Below are 20,460 nucleotides of genomic sequence, written 5' to 3' on the forward strand. Positions count from 1 at the left end.
AAAGAGAAATTGTATTTCCCATTTCTCTCTCTACTGCTATGTGGAGAAATAGGATTAATGAAATACACACCTGACCTCAAGGATAAATACAGAAGCCAAACACACAACATGCTGGCACTGAAAAAAACTGCATGACAAAAGCTGTGTGTGACCAAGCTGTAGAGAAGAAGCTGATGCTACTTACCCTTTCCAAATAGTACAGGCCACACAAGCAGATAAACCAGAACCTGCTGAAAGGAAGCAGCAGTGCTGCTCAACTTCGGTGTGGAGAGCTGCTCCCGCCCGTGCTCCTAGCTTCTTGTGCCTGAGCACCAGTTACCATAAGGCTACTAGGCTTTGGACAGCTGCTCATTCAGGCATGGTCCATAAAACAAGTAAAGACCAAAAAAGGGTAACCAGAAACACGGAACATCTGCTTACCTAAACACTTGACCTCCCCAACAGCATAGGCAGAGGCTGCTCTGGGTTTGTTGGTAACGAGTGCAAGTTCTCCAAAATACTGCCCTCTGTGACACCGGGCAATCTCCACTTCTTGGTTAGCTTCTTTACTTGTCATAGTCTGCCACACAGTAGATTTTCATTATTTGCATACTGTTCTGTCTTTGTATGAAGCTGCAGTTAAGCCCAGGCATCTTACAGATGTGCAATGAGCACCAGCTCATTGGTTTAAGGCTTTGAAACTAGCATGTCCCAAATCATACTCTGTGCTGGAAGAACACCTTAACAGCATGTGCCATGAGAAGTCTGACAACAGAAGCATACACCAGCCCACAAAAGTCAAGGCTGGCAGATACTTACTGTTAGAGCTTTGGGAACTGCTATTACACTAGCCTAACACAGGTTTTATTGTGAACAACATTGTGTTCCCTCAGCTGGCTTCAGACCGTACAGAGATCTGTTCAAATGCCAGTGTCTAGGATGTCACTACAGATGACAGACCCCAGGTTTGGCAATTTGCAGTTTGCTATAATTCTAGAGAGAAAAGTTTCATCTCCACCCTTATGGCCAGGGAGAGTAGATCAGGTTAGTTTGCAAAGGAGCAGATACAAGCAAAAGACTCTCCAACTTTAGTAAAGTGACTTCTGGCCACTTCAGAACAGGTATGGGAGTTTATAACCTGTATCACGTGAGTGACAATGATAAAATACCATAAAATATTATCTCAAAATGTCAGGGTAGGCTCTTTCACACCACTTAATCAAATCAGGGTTGGGCTAAAGCTTAATCATCCAACTTCAACTCACCTTGCTTTTAATCAAGATTTTTACTTCACCAGATTCTACAATGTAAAAACAATCTGCTTTATCACCCTGTGAAGAGGAAAAGGTAAAACAAATTATTTTTTTAATTTACTGCAATGATATGTATAAATATTATTAAAGCACTCACCCTGAACTAAGCCTCGTGCAAAAAGCTTCTGGAATTGACAAACACTCAAATTCTTAACATGAAAAGGTGACCAGTTAGGTAATACGCTAGAGGAACCCAAAGAGGATGAAACTACTGGTACACATCATTCAGTGAGAGGGCAGGTGGAAAGGACAATGCAAAGGACATCAACAATATATAGCAAAATGCAAATCATCTGATCCTGATGGAAGCATCCAACAGTGAAACTAGGCAGGGCCTAGAATTTCCAGAAACAAGTTTTAATGAACCACCAATTTATTGACCACATTTCTAGATGTCAGTAGGAAGATGGATCCATTAAACTAAGCATGAGCTCAGTCAATCCAAGGTAAAATAGTGGGAAATCAGCAGAACCCAGACTAGCTGTATCCAGAGAGGACTTTCCCTCTCTATGCCACCTGCTGTGGGTTTGGTATAGGACTGGAAGTGGAGAGCCAGCATATGCCTCTGCTGTGAATCAGAAGGAAAGGGACTAAAGGCTTCAGGAAACAGAGGCTGCATAAGGAACTGATAAGGGAATGGAAGCAGCTCAGAAATAGAAAAAACACCACCATAATAAAACCCTGTGAAACTATATTGTGAAATAAGGATATTAAGGCGAGTGGGCAAGGAGCCTATGAACGTGATGGTAAGATGGAGAGAGATGATTACAACTTGAGTATGAAACATTGGCTGGGAGAAGATGATGCAAGATTTAAACATGGAGTTACAGAAGAAATGAGGACCTTAGCTAAACTTTCAGGGGATGATCATAAACCATCCAGCACAAAGCCTTTCATCCACTGTTGCCATCTATCGCAACATGAACTAATCATACACTCTGCACAGTAAGTACTGGAAGAGTGCTTATTTTCTTAAAAGAATGAAAACAAACTGAGACTTCCACATAACATAGACAGGCACTAAGAATCTTCAAGTGCTTTAGAGCATACTGCCCTTAACTGAAGGGTCAAATTCCAGAAATATCATCAAAATGTGAAATTATCCACAAGAGGAAAAGGGGTTCACAGTACTGATGCAACTGCTGTAATGTAAGAGCCAGCACTACTTTTACAGGCATAAAATTTCATCATCTTTAGCAGTGTGTGTTACCATCACCCAGACCTATCGAGACTATTAATCCTCCTTTTAAGGGTAATTACATCCCTGTCCTTAATTCAGTTATTACAGAAGATGAAAAAACAGCTGCATAATTGGATCACCGATTGCATGGGTTCAAAGTTTATAAATCAGCCTCAGAACTGAGATTTTCTTAAGCAAGAAGATTTAACTTACAAAACTGAGGGTATTTTTGGAGAGAAGTAATTTGGCAGTATTTGGTTATCAGCAAGGTTTACTGCATTCAGAGTTATCTGACATTCAAGGCAATTAAGATTAATTATTCAAGACATTATCAAGGAGTCTCATTCTGTTTATAAAACAGGACAACAGTTGTGATTGAAACCTGCAATTTCAGGTAAGCCAAGGACTTTCTTGTATTGACTTCTTGAACTGGAGCACTTTTGCAACAAACAAAGCAACCCTGAGCTAAACCTGATGCAAAATTCTAGTGTCTCAACAGCAACAGTGTTCCAAAAAGTTATTTGTCTGTCAGCCAAAAAAGAAAATCCCATGGATTCAGCATGAGTTTCTCTTTTCTCTAGCTTCATGTATCACCATTCTGGCCTTAATCTCTTACAGCAGACAAAATATATACCAACACCTAAGGGCTGTGGATTGAAGCTGCTACTCCACACATCAGGAAAAAAGGTGGGGTTTATTAACCCCAACAGTTTCTTCAAACAGTTAGCCAAGTTGGGTCCAGTCATTCCTAATAGTATCTTCTAGTTTCACCCAAATCATACTCCTGTTGAATTGCTTTTGTTCTTCAGTCAAACCTAGGAATTAGAGGTGACAGAACTAGTCTTGTGCCTCCTGCTTTAATCTGGCCACAGGTGCCTAGAAAACTCTAGCTGGGGGCTTTCCATGGAAAATTGCAAAGTCAGTCATTTCATTCCAGCTTCTTAAGGCATGCTCCTCTTGAAAGCTTGCAAAGACCATTTATAAAGAGAGAAGAAAAGCCCAGAAGCCAAAGCAGTGGAATAGATTTCTAGCAAAAGACATACTGGCCATTCCCCAAGCATTCATGAAGTGGTTAAATAAATTGGAAATATTAAAAGAATAAGTAATGCCAAGTTGGTCCAATTAACAGGATTTTGTAAGTCAATTCCAAACAGGAGAAACACAGCAGAGACAGGAGAATGATAAAGAGAATTTCAGATTTCAAGTACCTGAGAAATGATACGTTCCCCATCTTGATACACCTTCTCTCCTATAACATCCACTATCTTCATCCGCTCTGATGCCTGGAACAAAGAGGAAAATTAATCACCATATATTTGAATGTGTGTGGGTTTTGTCCTAGAACTCATTGCTAGAGTGGAGAGAGAAAGAAGATAGGAAAAGGATATTGGCTCTGAACAGAAGGGATAAACATTTATCTCCAATGTGCCCCACTGCCCATCTCAAACACCACAGAACAATTTTACCAGTTCAGAGCAGTGTAAAAAACATTAAGGAAGGAAGAAAATCCTATAGTTAAAATTAATATCCCAATAGAATGTTGTGATCCATTCATTCCACAAAAGCACCTCAATCCAGCCCATGTTTGAGAAACTTAATTCTGATCCATGCATGATTCAACTGCAGTGTGTCATCTAAAAAGCCATCCAGTGCTAATGAGTTATTTTTCCTGTAACTTTAAATATTTATGAGTCATTTATGTGCTCAAAAAAGTCACACTGATGGAACTAGTTTAAGCCAGGCACTGAGGGAGAAGGTGGTGTGCAATTTACCCATTCCAGAGCTACCAACTTATGTCCAAAATAACATGTATCAGAGGTTGGTATTCACCTAATGATACTTTGCAATTTTGTAATCTTCTCTCAAAGGGATTAAAAATCTCTTCTCAAATACAAGAATATGAATGCTGAAAAATATTCTTATGATGAAAAAACAAAGAAAAGCTGAACTGCAGTGTAAGGCACTGACAGACATATAACTCATTTCTGAGCAGTCTGGTATGGCTCCAAAAGCCATCTGAAGATCCAGGCTGAATCAATAGCTTCAAAGTGACAATTTCCATGCAGTTCCTACTCTCACACACCACACAGATCAACATGACATCTGCCTGCTCTCCCTGGTCATTTTCTTCCCAGGTAGCAGTGCTTCCCTTCAACCTGTTAGTTTACCTCCCGAGTATCGGTGAAGGTTAAAGCAAGAACTACTGTGGTTCACATCTTTGTCTCACATTTGAAATCATTCTTGGTTGATAAAGGCCAAATATCCCAGTGATTCTGTGATTATTTCAATATCACATGCTAAAGGGAACCACAGCCCTGAGTTCCAAGTTTCTCTGACATGTTTATAGGGTTTTTTTGTGATTTTTTTTTTTTTAATCTTTACACAAACCAAGATAAAAGTCAGCAAATCACTTACTGTGAACAAAGGATATGAAAAGAAAAAAAAAACCAACCCAACAAAAAGCAGTGTACAACTTCAGCAATGCAAATTAAGTTGTACAGTAAACGTGATACCAAAGCAGCTCTTAACATTTTGTTCTAAGCACAAATGACACAGGTTTTGGATATAGCAGGAACACTGACTGTGGAGCTAATGCACAGATTTGATGCAGATGTCTCAGAGGCTTTACCTCCAAGGATTTAAGAAGGGGCACAGACTCAATAAATAATTCATACGTCTTCCTCTTCTTTGCATTGTTTTTCAATATAATTCTTCTGAATGTCACTCGATCCTGCAAGAAACAGCACAGAGAAATACATTATTCCTCTCGACTAAAACGGTCCCTGTTTAAAGAGCTGACAAACACGAGCTGGTATTTGCCACAAACATGAGGGCTGAGGAGCCAGCTTTTTAAATGATACCGTATCCATCACAGTGGGGAATCACACTACCTCTTGAGAGTATTTATTGCAAGAAACTGAAAAACAGGGAGCTGTAAGACTTGGTCATTCTCACAGAAGCATTTAAGAATTCCATTTTTAGTCTACCTTGTACTGTTTTCAGGGTTGAGGCACTGGGTATTTTTTTAATGTCTCTCTCATGTTTCCACATACAGCAGAGTTGTTATGCTTTTTGCTGAAGCCACTGGAAATCGGAATTAAGGCACTTAAGGCAATGGGAGGATTAAGTCTGAATTGGATTCTCCTTTGCTTGAGTCAAGGATTTCAAAAGTAAATTGGAATTCATACTGGTTTTAAATAGGTCAGGCACAGAGTATCGAACAGCAACAGGCTTGATTTGCTCCTCCACCTTCTAGGATCTGAAAGGCAGCTTTCTGCAATGCCTACTTCCTTCCAGCCTGTACTGTAAACACCTTCCTGATGGAAAAAAATACTCGGTTTGGTTTTGAAGCTCAAATACCGGATAAGATTCCCACCCCGTCCCGGCTCTGTATCTCCCCAGGCAGCGGTGTGCAGGCTGCGTGGCCACAGGGCGGCACTGCGCGCCTGAGGGAAGACAGGCCGGCCCAGCTAACCACAGCTCCTGCCTCAGGCCCTGCAGCGGCAGACATGTTTGAGAGTTCAGCGTCAGAGATCTTAGCAAAATGCTGCTTTATTCCCTACACAGAAAAGGCAGGGATTAACTACCGGCACACACGGATAAGAAGGGCCGGGAGAGAGCTGAAACTCAACAGCACACCCAGGCTAAGCAGAAGGGCACTTGCCCACGACATATTTCTGTTCATGTTTGCATAAGCAAAACACCTGGGGTCCATGAACAGAGCGAGAGCTGCAGTTTACCTTACACAACGTGAGGCCATAAGTGTAAAAATCAAAAGAAGTCAGAGGCAAGGAGCAGAAATTTGGTTCGGAAAATGGTACTAAAAATTAGCAGAAACATCCAAAGTCCTGAGAGCCGTTCCTCCTGATCTCATTTTCTGAAAACATCAGCTGATACCTTAGCAGTGACATTGTTAAGTGAAGAGGTATTCTGACATGAGTGAGCAGTTTTAGGGGATGCAAGCTGCAAATACTTGTCACTTGAAACAATGAGCAATACACGTGACACTAGTGGAATACAAAAAATTTAAGGAGGTGAGAGATGAAGGGAAGAATGGTATTACTATTATCCAAAGGAGAATTAAAGTTGATAAAGTAATTGGGATTTGGGGGGAGGATGGATTTTTTTAAGAAGTTCTTCAGTAGTAGAAGTCTCTTCAAATGTACATTTGGAGACACAGAAAGGTGCAGAAACAGTTAGGGGAATTGCAAAAGTCTAAAAAATTCAGAATTCATTTGTTTGAGAGTTATCAGTGAGGGAGAAAGCAGAGCCATGAAGCAAGCATATGTGTTCGTGAAGTTTTCCCCAGACATGTTCAGTAGCAAAGGCTGAGGATATTTCTCTGTTCCAGGAGAGACTCATTTTTGCTAACTGCTTTGTGCATGAGCCTTCCAGGCTTTTGTTGGCCCAAGTCTGCAATGCAGCAGGAATAATCCACATTTCCTAAACAGCAGAGTACCTGTGAGCTTTAGCAATGACTTCTGCAGACTAGTATGTTTAAATTACATCAAGCCCAAAATAGTGCAATAAACATGGCAATGACAGGAAAACTGGAAGAAATAAGCGAAGTTTTAGGCAGCAAAATGCAGCCTTAGTTAATATCCACAGGATAGATGACAGGCAAGAGGTCTCCCCTTCAACTACACCTTGCTAATTAAGTGAATGTAATCACAGAAAAAACAAGCCCCAAATTAACCCAATTTGTGCAGTTCTTTAGTCAAAGGCAAATTGGAACAAAGAATCATCTTCTCATTTTCTTCCTTTTATGAATGAGCTCAGTTTGTAGGTGGCTGCTTTGTTCTATCTTGTTCAAGAAAGCAGATTCTGACATTACTTCCTGGTTTACCAAAATCTTTTCTTTCAGCTCACAAAGAAACAGCAAGTCAGAAGTCAGTTCTCTCAGCAAGTGCAGAGATTGCATAAGCACACAGTGCGTAGCAGCTTATCAGCCCTATAATCAAGGTCACAACACATGGTCAACCCCCAGCGATAGTTGCCGAGGAACCCAGCACACACAGAAAGCACACACAACACTTCTGGCTTCAAAGGCTTCGTTGATCACACAATCCACTTATTATGTGAGCCCTCAGAGATGAGTAAGAGAGCACTGTGAAAATAACCCTAGCCAAATACAGAGAAAAGAACTCAAATAGGAAACTAATGTCTCCTGCTTCACATTCAACACTGCTGGGCTAGAGACAAAGCAACACCATCGTTTAGCTTGGTATCTCATAGGTCATGCTGACCTGAGAACCTCTTCCAGGGTAACACAAAGGGACCAGAAACACCATGGCAGTTTATTTAGAAGGAAAAACAAAGCTTTGGGCGGTTTTCCTAGCTCTTCCAATTACTGCCATTCTCAAGAAGATATTAAACACCTTCCTATTCCCCTTAAGGCAGACAAAATGGTAGGCAGGGGAGTTGAAAAATAAAGAACATTTAGATACCATTTCCTCCTCCCATAAAATACATGCATTAATGCCTCCACTGTCCTCCACAGGATGAAAACAAAACCAGGGTTTGTTTCCCTAACAAAAGCCACGATTACAGCGAACGCGGAAAAAAGGGACAGATAAGACTAGTGGTACAGTTTTTAAAAACAACTTGTTCTAGAAAGGTGGCCAAAAAGATTTGCACAATGGATCTCTTATGCCAGGAGGTGAGATAGCAGGTCATGATAAAATAGCTATTAGCACAAGGAGTACATACCAAGAGAAGTACTGGACCTGGTGAATTAGCGTTTAAAATATTATGCAGATGAGAGCAATTTCCTTACCAGTCCCCAAAGGGCTCCTTCTGTCGTGGCAACAATGGTGGCAGCTCTTGGAGTGTTGTACATCAATGCCAGTTCCCCAAAACTGCCGTGATTATCATAGCAGCCCACGCAGCGTGACTGGTTGTCTTTTGCTACAACAATATCATACAATCCCCTGGAAAACAATAGAATAGATGGGTTTTATTACAGAAGATAGGTAATAAAAATCAGCTTTTTGCTGTTATACGATGAGTCCTCTTATTGCTGGATGAGACAGAACACACTTTATGGAGCTTTCCAGTTGTCTGATACTAAGCTGCTTCAAACTACATTATTTTCACCATAATTCTCTCAACAAACCACTTCGCTCCTGATAGATCTGGCCTGGACCTACTTGCTTTCCTCTGCACAGTACTTTGTCATTGCTGTTATAAGTGTTCTGAGCAGGGTGACAGGTGGTTTCATCATCTTCAACTGTATGTGTGTTAGCCCGTGAGGCCTCTCTGGAGTGACTTGGATCCATCCCTAACCTCTGTTACTTGCTTTCTCAGTGACAGCATTGCGGCAGTACCTTTGCTATAAACTCAGTCCACCTTCTCACCTGCTCCTATGGTTTTGCATCAACCCCCAGGTACAGCTGTGCCTTGGTTCTGCACATGCCTATGCTAGATTCAAACTACCCAGCTCTTCCATGGACAAGTGATGCCACAGATGCACAAGGACCACAGAAAGGGCCTTTCTTTACATACCCAAGACACTGAGCGAGTTTTGCAGGGCTAACTGGTCGTCTGACGAGCAGTGCATACTGATCCTCATGCTGGAGGGTTTAAAGCTAGTTCAGGAAGGTTATAACACTTTTTACTCTCTAGTGCATACTCATACCTAGGGGACAGACAAAGAAACTAAGAGCGTGCTAACAGTAAGCTAAATAAGGATTGGTTCTGATGGGAAGTTTCACCAAATCTTGGAATGTCCAATGCCTATTTAATGATTCTCTCAGAGGCACCAAAAGCAACAATTTTCAGAGGTTTTTTTGATCTAGAAGAATCATCTGTGAGTACCTTGAACGAAATACACAAGCTCCTTCCTATCCCTCAGCTTGAAAGTCACTCACTAGTGTCATTTATTTCCAAATCACTACAGCCACATAACCTTCAGCCCAGCATTCAGCTGGGACTGAACTGGTGAGGCACTACTGGGTGACCTTGGCTCAGATTTATTGAGAAAGCCATTGCTGAGATGTGAGACAGTCCATGAGCTAAAGCCCTGCAAGATAAGAATAAAAACACAGACTAAAGTGTAATTGTTGAGATGGTAATCATTAGGAGCTCAAGGTCTCAAAAGAAAAACACTGACATGAAAAAATATAAAACCCAAAGGAAGAAGAAAGCAGAAAAGCAGAAGAGGACAACTCAGCAAGATCAGGGATCAGCCTGTTCCAAGAGGCAAAAGAGGCCAACGCTGCCCCTCCTGACTGCTCACTCAGCAGACTCAAGAGGTGCCTCCTCTGCAGCGAAGAGCATACTGAGCTTTAGCCATGCAGCACACTTTCCCCAGCTCTCCCTCCCGTGGACTTTGCAGAGCTGGTGGCTCTGGCTCCCACACATTCTGATCTGCAGTACCTCACTCTTGCCTGGGACAGCCTGATCTCCCCACCAAACACAGCAAGAGATGGAACTCATCCCGTCTAGCCAAAGACATGGGACTGGTCTGAGGCACAGTGGTTGAGGGAGGTAATAGCCTAGACATGGAGCACTGGTTTAGGCTAATGGGGTGGTATGGCAAAGGACAGGGGAACAGGCATATGGTCAGAAAATATTTGAGGTAGCCTTAGGTTCTGTAATTCCACTAAACAGAGAGGGGAATGTCCTTAAAATGGACAGGAATCATTATAAACCAACGATTTCTAACCTAGAAATTATTTTCCCTAAACGCAGAATAAATGACAATTCAAAAGGCAACACATTTTCTTCCAGAACTGCCTTGAAAGCTTTTAATACAATATTCATGGTGCCATTATTTCAGTGATAAGGAACATAACAGTGCGTCAAAAAAGTAGTTTGCTGAGATAGTGTTCCAACAGACATTTATAATTCATCCTAACATCCCCTTTAATATTACAGTTTTACAGGGAGAAATAAATCCTTGTCCTTAAATTCTTCTTCAAATAGTAATTAAAAGAAACATTAGCCAGAATTTCTTCCAAAAGGGTAAAAGATACTCAGAATGCACATGCACACAAGATCTATTATGTGCCTGCTGCATCTACAGATGCACATATACACAATCCACAAAATTATCCTATGAATTTGCTTGATGCAAGGAATTGCAAAATGGCACCTTCAGCTCTGCAAACACAATTACACAACAGAAGCAAAGCAAGCACGAGTCTCTCAAAATTCAGTGATTAAAACTAACTGGACAAAGTCCAGGTCATACCATAGATTTTCTTTTCCTGTATTCTCCTTCCCCAGAATAATCTCCTATCCCTTCCCTTAACACCTGGTTTCTTTTGCTTCTATTCTCTATCCTTTCTTCAGAAAAAAAAAAAAAAAAAAAAGATCCTGGCCTATAGACAGCAGTAATATGGCTGGTTTTAAGCTATGCACACGCTGATGGCCACAGAAGCCAAACTGCACAACTTGTAGGCAAGGCTCATGCTGCAGCCCTGCCCCCAGAGAAAGCAGTCTGAGTTTTTAAAGTCACAGAGAATGTATTACAAAAACAGCAGGTTTGAAATGTCCACCTCTGTCAAATTTGATTGCCCCATAGCAACTGGTCCACAAGTCAATGGGGGCCTGAAGGGGAAAATGGAATGATCAAAGGAAGAAGCAGTGACTGCAAAAGGTAAGTTTCCTTCAGAAACTGCCCTGCAGTCAGCATCCCCTGCCATTCCTAAGAAACTGGAAAGCAATGGACTCTGCATGTCAAAGGCAGAGCTGCTTACCGCTCGATGACATAGAAGTTGTCTCCATCATCACCTTGGTCAATCACATGTTCCTGAGGTTTCACCTTCCTCTCAAACATGGCATCAAGGACCTGAGACAGCTGCTCCTATGTAAAAGGGAGGGGAAAAAAAAACCAATAATGAAAAATCTCTCAGAAAACAGATCTTAGCATTCCTGCTGTACAAGGACCAGCTCATTCGACTTGATCCGGATAGTGCAGTGCAGCATGCAAATACAAGTAACACTGATACTAAATGTTGATTTCCACTAGTACCTCACTTGTTTCCAGCTTATTAATACAAGTCCAATAATGCAAATAAATGTAAATACTCCCATCATAGAAGAGCTACTCTCTCAAACTTATGTCCAAATAGCTTAACTCACGCATACCCTTTCAGTCCCAAAGTACATGTGTACAGCAAGCTCTCAGTCGGCATAGCCTGACACAGCTTCACTGCTATGGATGCATGTTGATTTATGTCAACAGTACAAATATTTCATTTATATAACCCCCATTTATTAGTCACTTATTTGTACTGCCATCATCTAAGAGACCCAGTCACGATCAGGATTGTACCGAGCAAGACTCTACCCAGTTATTTCCCCACATAGTCCAGGGCTTCGAGAACCTGCAATTCTATGGCACAAGACCAGACAGGTACCAGTGGGGAGCATGTCCAGCAAATGGGGAAATGCTGCTCTGCAGAGCACTCAAGGCTTCTCTGATGAGCCGTGACTCAACTTTTTTTGTAGGCTCCACAGCCAGAGAAGCTGTGAAAGCCAAGAGAGATGATGCCGTATAAATGCCTTGCCTCGAAGCTGAGCTGCTTTACCATCTTTGTTATTCCAAAGACTTTCATTGCATTGTCAATGACCAGATGTTCAAAGTTGAAGACACAGATCACAGCTGAGTTTCTAAAAATATCTTGCATCAACACCCAAACTAGTCTTCATGTTGCTATACTCCTGAAATATTTTCTGTGCTCCTTAAGTTGTGAGCAATCATTGCAGCATCTGTAGGCACCACTATATTGAAAACATTCTTTAGCATTTCACTAGGATCCTATTTTCTTGTCTTTAAAAATTCTCCTGATATTTAAACTGAACAGTCATTGCATGAAAGCCATTTAGTTTAACCACGTATTTCACAGCATGCACTTAAGCAACAGTTGTCAGAAAGTTGCAGATTTTAAAAGGCTTTTTAAAAAATACTGTAGCTCAACAATGCTTTATTTGGAGGATAAACAAAGACTTATAATTTTAAGAAATCCAGGAGCTATTCTGTCAATCAAAGGACAAGCTTTGTCAGATCCCTGAACTGTAAAAACCCTCTTGGTTTAAATGTGGGTACCGAGTGCGCTCAGGGGCCTTGCTGGTAAGGGTAACAGTCACTGCTCACACCCAGCACAAAATTCAGTTGTAACTAGGAGTCTACAAACTCATTTACAAGACACCAGGGAGCCCTTGCATGAGACATCACACAGAGCTTTTAACAGGAGAGAAGTTATCCACTGCCCCACCACTTATATTGAAACATCAATCAGGTTTATCATTGGGGATGCTCAAAATCTCAGCATTAAACTCTGTGGCAAGCTGAACTGATTTCAGTCCAGGTTTCAATGTGAACCTTGCTAGAAGGGATCCACGGGACACAGGCTCCCCTGTGCTCCATACCAAGTATTACAGCAACTATTCACACAAGTGAGAACATCTAAAACTGCTGTTGAGTCACTGGGCTTTAATTCAGCACAGGACACCTAAACACAACCAGTAGGAAAGGGTTGAATTGGGCCCAGACATTTGAGTCACACAGTCATATTTACTCAATATGCAGTTCTGTTGTTGTGAGGTTTGTTTACTTGCGTTTAACAGTTTTACGTGACGCTCTTTAGAGGTTAAGAAGAAAAGAATGTATTCTGAGCCTTAATTTGAAGGTGTTCCTCACAACATACACCGAGCAAAAGGAGCAGCCATGGATTCTGCCTTTCAGTGGGCATTTTACAGCCAAACTTCCAAAAAAGACACTTTATATAGAGGAAGTTGAAATGATGGGGAGGGGTGAAAGCATACAAGTTCCATGCTCCCTGTATACCCATCACTAGGAAAGCTCTCCCCTCTCCTCTAAGTGCCCTTTATCATACTATAATCAATACATGCACTGCAATCATCTTTTTCAGCACGTGCTACCTTTAAGGCTGCATCTGTAACAGTTGCAGTTAAAATAATTTCCATTACTTCTCAGCTGCTTAGAAAGCTTTTCCCAAGAAGCAGCATTTTTCCAAGCCCACTTTCTCAGCTCAAATTTTTCTTCAGTTGTCTCTGAATATAAACAGGTTATTTTTTGCTTCTGAGTGATTTTACCAGGAGCTCAGAGATTGGCTTACTCTGAATGGTGATCACATTGAACTGCTGAATGTTCTTAAATGTTTGGCTTTTACTGTATATGATCAGGTTACTTGCAAAAGGAACCTTTAAAACATCTGAAGTACATAAGGCAACCGGCATCCCAGAGCAGCGAAAGGCCAGTCTTGGAAAGGGCATTCAACAGAATGTGAATTCCTCAAGTCTGCTGCAATCAAAAGCTTTCAACAATTATTTTTGAGAATGCTGTTCAATGACTCTTGGGGTCTGCACAGCAACCAAGGACTGGCAGAGCTTCCTGACTTTCAAGGAAGGGTGAGCAGTTTTTCTGAAACAATAAGCTATCACATCCACCTTTTCATATCTCAGGAAAGCTCAATGGTTCAAGCCAGGAAGCTGCAGGGACCATTGCTGGTGTTACAGCTTTAGGTCTTCCCAACCTGTAGCAGAGATGTCACTTGTAATTCCACAGAAGCACCAGACCAGGGATGAGGTGGCATTTATTCTGTGGCCTCTCAAAGGCTGGATTAGAGGATCTCCAAAGGCCTGTTCCTGAACCATCCTATGATCCTCATTAATAAAACCCATACCAGTTAAGTTTATTCAGTGCAAGCAATGGAGACACTCATCATTAAAACTCAATGCTGAGGCAATGAGTAATTAATAATCAACTTCAGCAATAAAAAAAATTGAGTAAGAATAACAACCTAAAAACATTACTTTATATTCCTTTACAGAAAATGCACTGACACACTGGTGTTTAAGAAAAAATACTGTGTAAAGTAATTTCTTTTTTAAATTGCCCATAAAATCATGAACTGTTCCCCAGGGAAAAGGAAACCAGGTGTAATGGCACCCAAAAGCATAAGCAAAAGAATTAAAAAAACCCAAAACCAACCACACACCACACAAAAGCACACCCAAAACTTCTAACAGGGAAAAAAAAAAAAAAAGAATTTGCAGGGAGAGGGACCTGACACCACAATAACTGACAATTTGACATGTTTGTTTATACTGCTCATTGACTGTTGATCCCCAAACACATGTCCCAGTCCAGCCCACACATGATTAATAATTCATAAGCAGCGCATCACAATGCAAACAAGTGTTGGGACTGTTAGATTAAGCTACTAACCTTTGCCTACAAGCCATCAATTCCAGTTCAGATTTCCATACAATTGTATTACCTGATCTAGGTTTTTGAAGAGCAGGATGTCTTTGCACGCTTCCTGCAGTCTGCATCGCTGCTCATCAGTTTTTGGATGAACTACCTTTAAAGCAAAGTAAAACAAAACTGTCATGACAACAAAGAAATATGATTACAGACTGAACCTTCACTGCAGAATGAAAAAGCAGAAGGCAATTTGAGCAACAAAGCAGTTTGGTTTTGTTGTTTGCCTAAACAGTATTTACAGGTAAACACACAATGCAAGACAGAATGAACAAAAGAGATGTAAGAAATTTATTATGCTGACAATTAACACATGCAAAGTAAGAGTCAAGACAAACAAAAGGAGGAGGATGCCTCTTCCTTTCCCTTCCCTTCTAACGCAGCCATAGAGTCAAGGCTTGAGCATTTGGAACAGAGAAAAAAAGTCAGCAGTCTTCTTTCTAAACTCTGACTTAGCATAAAGTTAGTTTTTAAGATTTATGATGCATATATATCTCAGCCCATCTAATAAAAGACGTTATATAAGAGTAAGATGTTTGTTTGTTTTCCAACAAAATTATTTAACTGAAAGCTTTGCTGTTTGAGAGAATTTTTTTGTTAGTTCTTCCAAATTACAAATATAACAACATGTTAAAGGAACCAACACTAACTGTGATAATGCTTATATGTGTGCTTCTTAGGGGCTAATTCTGAAAACATCTACAAAAACATTAATTACCTCACACTCACCACATTAACTACACTCCTGGAATTACAATAATTCAAAAAACACCACGACCAAAACACCCAGTTACATTGGTAGGCATTCCTACAAATTCATTGACCAAAGTTGAGCAGATCTCTGATCTGTGTTTTAAAAGAACAGTGAATCAGTATTAATTTTCCTGACTTTTGATGGAATAAACATATCCAGATTTACAAACGTGGATCAGACACAGTCATAGGTTTGGGGTTTTTTTTTTCTTTCCATAGCATCTCATTTATGAAGTATCATCTTTTCTAGGGAAATTAAATTAGACTTAGGTTTTCATTGCAGAAACACAAGCAGAGATGGAATCTGAAAATGGAACAGGGGAAGTCCACAGAAAAAACACTGACCCTCACCACCCAGGCCTCAGGGTTTGCTCATACAGAAACATCTGTCTGAAGAAATACAATTACAGTTTCTGGACTTGCAATTCCTGGAAATTCCTAACTTTCAAAGCCAGCAGAACAACAGGTGGCCACAGTCTCAAAATATTTAAACAAGTATTTCTCCCAGGCAGGACTGCCTTAACAAGAAAGGCAAGAAAAACCACATGAGGAATTTCAAGCACCCATAAAGAAACAGCTGCAGTAAAGCTTAACCAGTTCTTCACAATAGCATCACGCTCAATGAATTGCCTCATCAAGCCCTTAAGATAATTAAGAAAGGAAAATATCCAATATTTTAAAGACAGTAGACTTAAGCACAGCTTGAGTTCTTTGAAATAAAATTACATTAAAGCTACAGTGACTAAAAAAGCACATGACACAAAGTGGCCCTAAGTTTCAGCGGAATGTCACTCTGTCAATGTCACACCACACAGCCTCTCAGAACAAAACACACAAGTGCTGAGGGAAAGGTGACGTACAGACATCTGCCTGTCAAACTGCAGAGAGAACCACGCATGATGCAACTCACTCATCCTTACCCTTTGTTCTGTATCTTCTTCCTCTTCATCTGGATTGAAAGCTTCAGCACAAACTTGGAAGAAAAAGAGAGGAGATTAGTAATATCAAGCAATTACATGAGAGTATGTATCAAATCCAATTTAAATTCCTTTATTTTCCTACAGGAAAAGCAAAGTCACTTTTGGTTTGATGTCACTGTGGTGTCAGAGGCTTAAACCCTGTCCGTTCTCTGAGCAGGCACAGCATGGCTGTTCCCAAACTCTCACATGGAAAGTAACTTATAACAGAAAGTCATCTTGCCTGATGAGTACTCCAAAGCATACACACAGATCCCCTTCCAATTCTTACCAGAGCATTAACAGTCTCCATTTAGAGTCATTTACAAACAACCTAGTGGAAAAATCACTGCAGCTACACTGTTTTGTTCCTTGCAGCACAATGTATATGGCAAAACATACTAAAAAAAACCCAAAGCGTAGAGACACGTGTCCCTCACTCCCCATCAAGTCAGATTCCCAAATCATCTCCATTTGAGGTTCTTTATCAATACAGAGATACCACGTTACAGAGAAGTTAACTGGGAAATGAACGATCAGCTCAGCCATCGGATATTCTAGGACAAGAAAGAATGTTTAGTCCCCTTCCCCACACACTCCTCTATCTTGCTGCATTTGAATTAAATTAATATCAAGTTCCAACAGAAAACCAACTTTAAAAAAAACCACACAAATTGAGTTTTTTTAAAAAGCATGAGAACATCTGTGGAAACCATACACTGCAGTGCCCAGGAACAAGGCTCTGCCAAACGTGTCATAACAACTACAGCATCTCCTGTGAGAGAGGCGACGATAACAGAGAGCTTCTAAAGCTTCCAACCATTTTTGTTCGGCTGTATTACTTCAGAAAAGGCTTATCTTCACCCACTTGCCAGTTACGCTGCTGTACAATTTCACAATATCAAACACAAACACCTTCAGCTGCCAAAACCTTCTGTCTCAAGCTCAGGCTTTCTTATTAATTCATGGACATTTGCAGTTCTTGCATGTCAAAGCGAACTCCACATTCTAACTACCTGTGCAGAGAGTCAGAGCACGCCAGCCCTGTTTTCCTCCAGTCCTGCTCTTACATTAATAAGGGTGGTCTCACTTCTGAGGCTATACACACTGCTTGCAAAATTTTAGAAGGAAACACAGACAAATATTTTTCTTTGTACTTTATCCAGCATCCTGACAATAACTGAAGGCTTGGCAGCATGCCCGGACGCTCACTGGTGACATCCAAGCACTGAATGGGCTGAGAAAGTATAAATAAAAATAAGCAGATTTTATTTTTTTAAAAAAAAGAAAGAAGGTCTAGAAGGCCTAGCATCCAGCAACTTGCAAATAATCTGAAAATGCATACAGGACTATTGACCTTGTCATCGTGCTTTGGTAAGGACTATAAAAACACACAGCTCCAGCACAATTTCCTAGGAAAGGCTTGGGGGGGGGGGGGGGGTGTGTCTGCCTAAAAGGTGCAGGTCTTTCCTAGGAAATTAGATTTTAATTCCTTTTCTTTTTTCCTGGAGGGGGTTGAAGAGCCTGGAATGCAATACAAGAATTCCAGATATTAAACCACAATGTGAAAAGACCATCATGTAACCATTAGGCATTTAAAAAATTGTCACTGCTCACACAATAAACCCAGTGTCGCTGTGCTGCCTTCTGGTTTGTGCCATTTAACAACAGAGAATTATATTAACATTGTACCTACCCCCCACACACGCTTTTAGTGTAACAAAGAACAAACAGCACTCTTCCCCAGCTGGAAAAACTACAGTCCACCACAGAGTCCAAAGACAGCCGTGTTAGGGGAAGGTAGATGCCTACAAAGATGCCAAACCTGGAGTGGTGGCAAAGATCCACTTTACATGCCATAGAAAGCCACTAGCAAAGATAACAGTATTAGCATTTAGGTGTGAAGGCTTTCCCCCTTTCACTGCACAGTAAGGATCAAAGCCTATTGTGAAAGCTGGGGATTTTCTAATACAGAACATTTTTGTAGAAGAAAGGCTCCTGGTTTAAACAGTATGGTGAAACTGGAGATAAAAGTTATCTCACCAGTAACTGGAGCTCAGTTCTTTATTTTGCACATGTGATAAATGCACTTCTGCATGTTTCTGGAAGTACCTGCCATAAAGCACATTCAAGCCGCCTATCTATGAATTCAGAGACTGCTTCACTTATGTCATTCTATCATTTAAATTGTCAATTTTAAGCTGCAAATTAGGTTTTGTTCACACCTCAACCATAGGGAAGCTATTGCCAAGAATAAGCTTTGGAATTGAGGAAATTATCTTCAAGCTTTCCTTGGGAAAACAAGTTTAATTACCACAGTTAAAATGATAGTATTAGAGCAAAACCCTGTGTTAAAACATGTAGTGATCAAAACAACACAGTTTGTGCAACTCTGGTATCAAATGGCTTTGGCTGGGATTTGTACATGCACGTCTCCCCAATTTCATCTTACCCAGTAAGGGGGAAAACAGCTGCGTAAAGACCAGTAAGGATATAGACTGGGACTTAGTGTGCTTCCTTTAGATATGGAAATCACTTCTGTAGTACCCATGAATGGGCACCACAGAAATACAATAAAAATGTGGCAAAAATCCTACTTCTTCCCATGCTGTCATGTAGAAAGCCTTCCCATTTTACTTTACATTCTTCAGCCTCCTGCTGGGACTTCTTTTTTCCCCAGAGAAGTGGCACAAGCATTTTGGACTTGGCCCGACAGCTCCGACTGACAGGATCTTATTTACTGTCAGGCAGAGCTGTAACACAATGTCACGTATCTGTTGTGAGATGGCTGAAAAGGGGAAGAGACACAAAATGGACTCATTTTGACCTGAAGCTTAAATGAATATTGTGATATACTGGTAAAGGCCACAGAAAGCTCTTCAGCCTACTCATAACAACCAACAGCATTTTCCAAATACTTTAAAACGTGAGTAGCACAAAGACAAAGATCGATCATCACATCAGCACCACCCGGTGGTTTATGGCACAGTACATCCTGCTCTTCTTTCCACTGTTTTTAATTGGTGAATTACTCGTGGAAGTCTGTACCAGTGAACATATTACCTGCCAAGATCCATGTGTCACTCTTACCTTCAACATTTCAGGTTACCTGGGCTCAAACAGCATTGCCTCTCTGCCCTTCTGACTGAGAACATCCCCTGTAACTACCCTGAACTCTGCCAACCCCTACCAGAAACCAAAGGATGTTGATTTCAGGACTTTTGTCATTTGCCTGTTACAGTACAGCCAGTCCCAGTGAAAAGCCATTTGATCTTTCATCTTTATGACAGAGTGAAGACATATTTGCCCCACAATTTCAAACATGACTGGATTAACATTTTAACTGTGGCAGTACCCCAGGTCGGCCAAGGCAAGCCTACCATCACAGAATTATCCTGAAGAAACGTGTTGGTAGCATCTTTTGAGACTCATGTTAAGAGCAGTTTGAAGGGATCTCTCTGAAGGACATCCAACCCCACCTACCCTTTAAAGGGGAGCTATCTGTAATGCTAGATCAGAGCTGACCTGGAAACCTTGCTGGGTGAAGATCCCATATCTCTCAGGCTGACCTGCTCCATTGTCCTCCTGGGGAAAGAGTTTTTAACATCCAACCTCAGTTCACAAACATCCTGATATAATTTGAAGTGACTTCTAAAATTCACACCTTCCCTATGTGAGATTTTCAGCACAACTCTGCCCTTGAGCAAGCACTAAGCATGAGTGCATCAGCAAAAGTTCTGTACAAGCGTGACACACACCCCCAAGTATTTCCAATGCTACAGCTCTTATCAGCATGCAGACCAAGCTTCCCTCCAGATCCATCCACATAGTTCAAATTGCTCTGAAGCGTAAAGAATGGTTTTCAATTTTAAGAAGCTTTAAGATAAGACGACACTCAGGCTTTTATCCTACCATCTACATTTAGTCTGTCTCAGCTTCTGCAGCTCCTACAGCTAGTCAGCTTTCTCCTCATACAGCACCTTCCTTGGCTTTGAAGAACCGGCACATCTGTTAACACTTCTGAAGACTCAGAAGTTATACAGC

The 20,460-nt window shown here is 41.0% G+C and overlaps 1 protein-coding gene across 1 annotated transcript in view; it reads right to left on the bottom strand.

Moving 5' to 3' along the window:
* The window catches only part of PRKAR2A (protein kinase cAMP-dependent type II regulatory subunit alpha), a gene marked incomplete at its 5' end in the record, with an annotated part of 60,483 nt that overhangs the window by 4,266 nt on the left and 35,757 nt on the right, over positions 1–20,460 (bottom strand). The window contains 8 exons of the mRNA XM_084269584.1: positions 421–559; positions 1,245–1,310; positions 3,681–3,755; positions 5,102–5,203; positions 8,249–8,402; positions 11,175–11,281; positions 14,724–14,807; positions 16,381–16,433. Of these exons, the coding sequence (XP_084125710.1) occupies positions 421–559; positions 1,245–1,310; positions 3,681–3,755; positions 5,102–5,203; positions 8,249–8,402; positions 11,175–11,281; positions 14,724–14,807; positions 16,381–16,433 (780 nt within the window). The remainder of the gene's footprint in view (positions 1–420; positions 560–1,244; positions 1,311–3,680; positions 3,756–5,101; positions 5,204–8,248; positions 8,403–11,174; positions 11,282–14,723; positions 14,808–16,380; positions 16,434–20,460) is intronic.

The sequence above is a fragment of the Gallinula chloropus genome (assembly GCF_964237585.1).
Source record: "Gallinula chloropus genome assembly, chromosome: 12".
Taxonomy (NCBI): Eukaryota; Metazoa; Chordata; class Aves; order Gruiformes; family Rallidae; genus Gallinula; species Gallinula chloropus.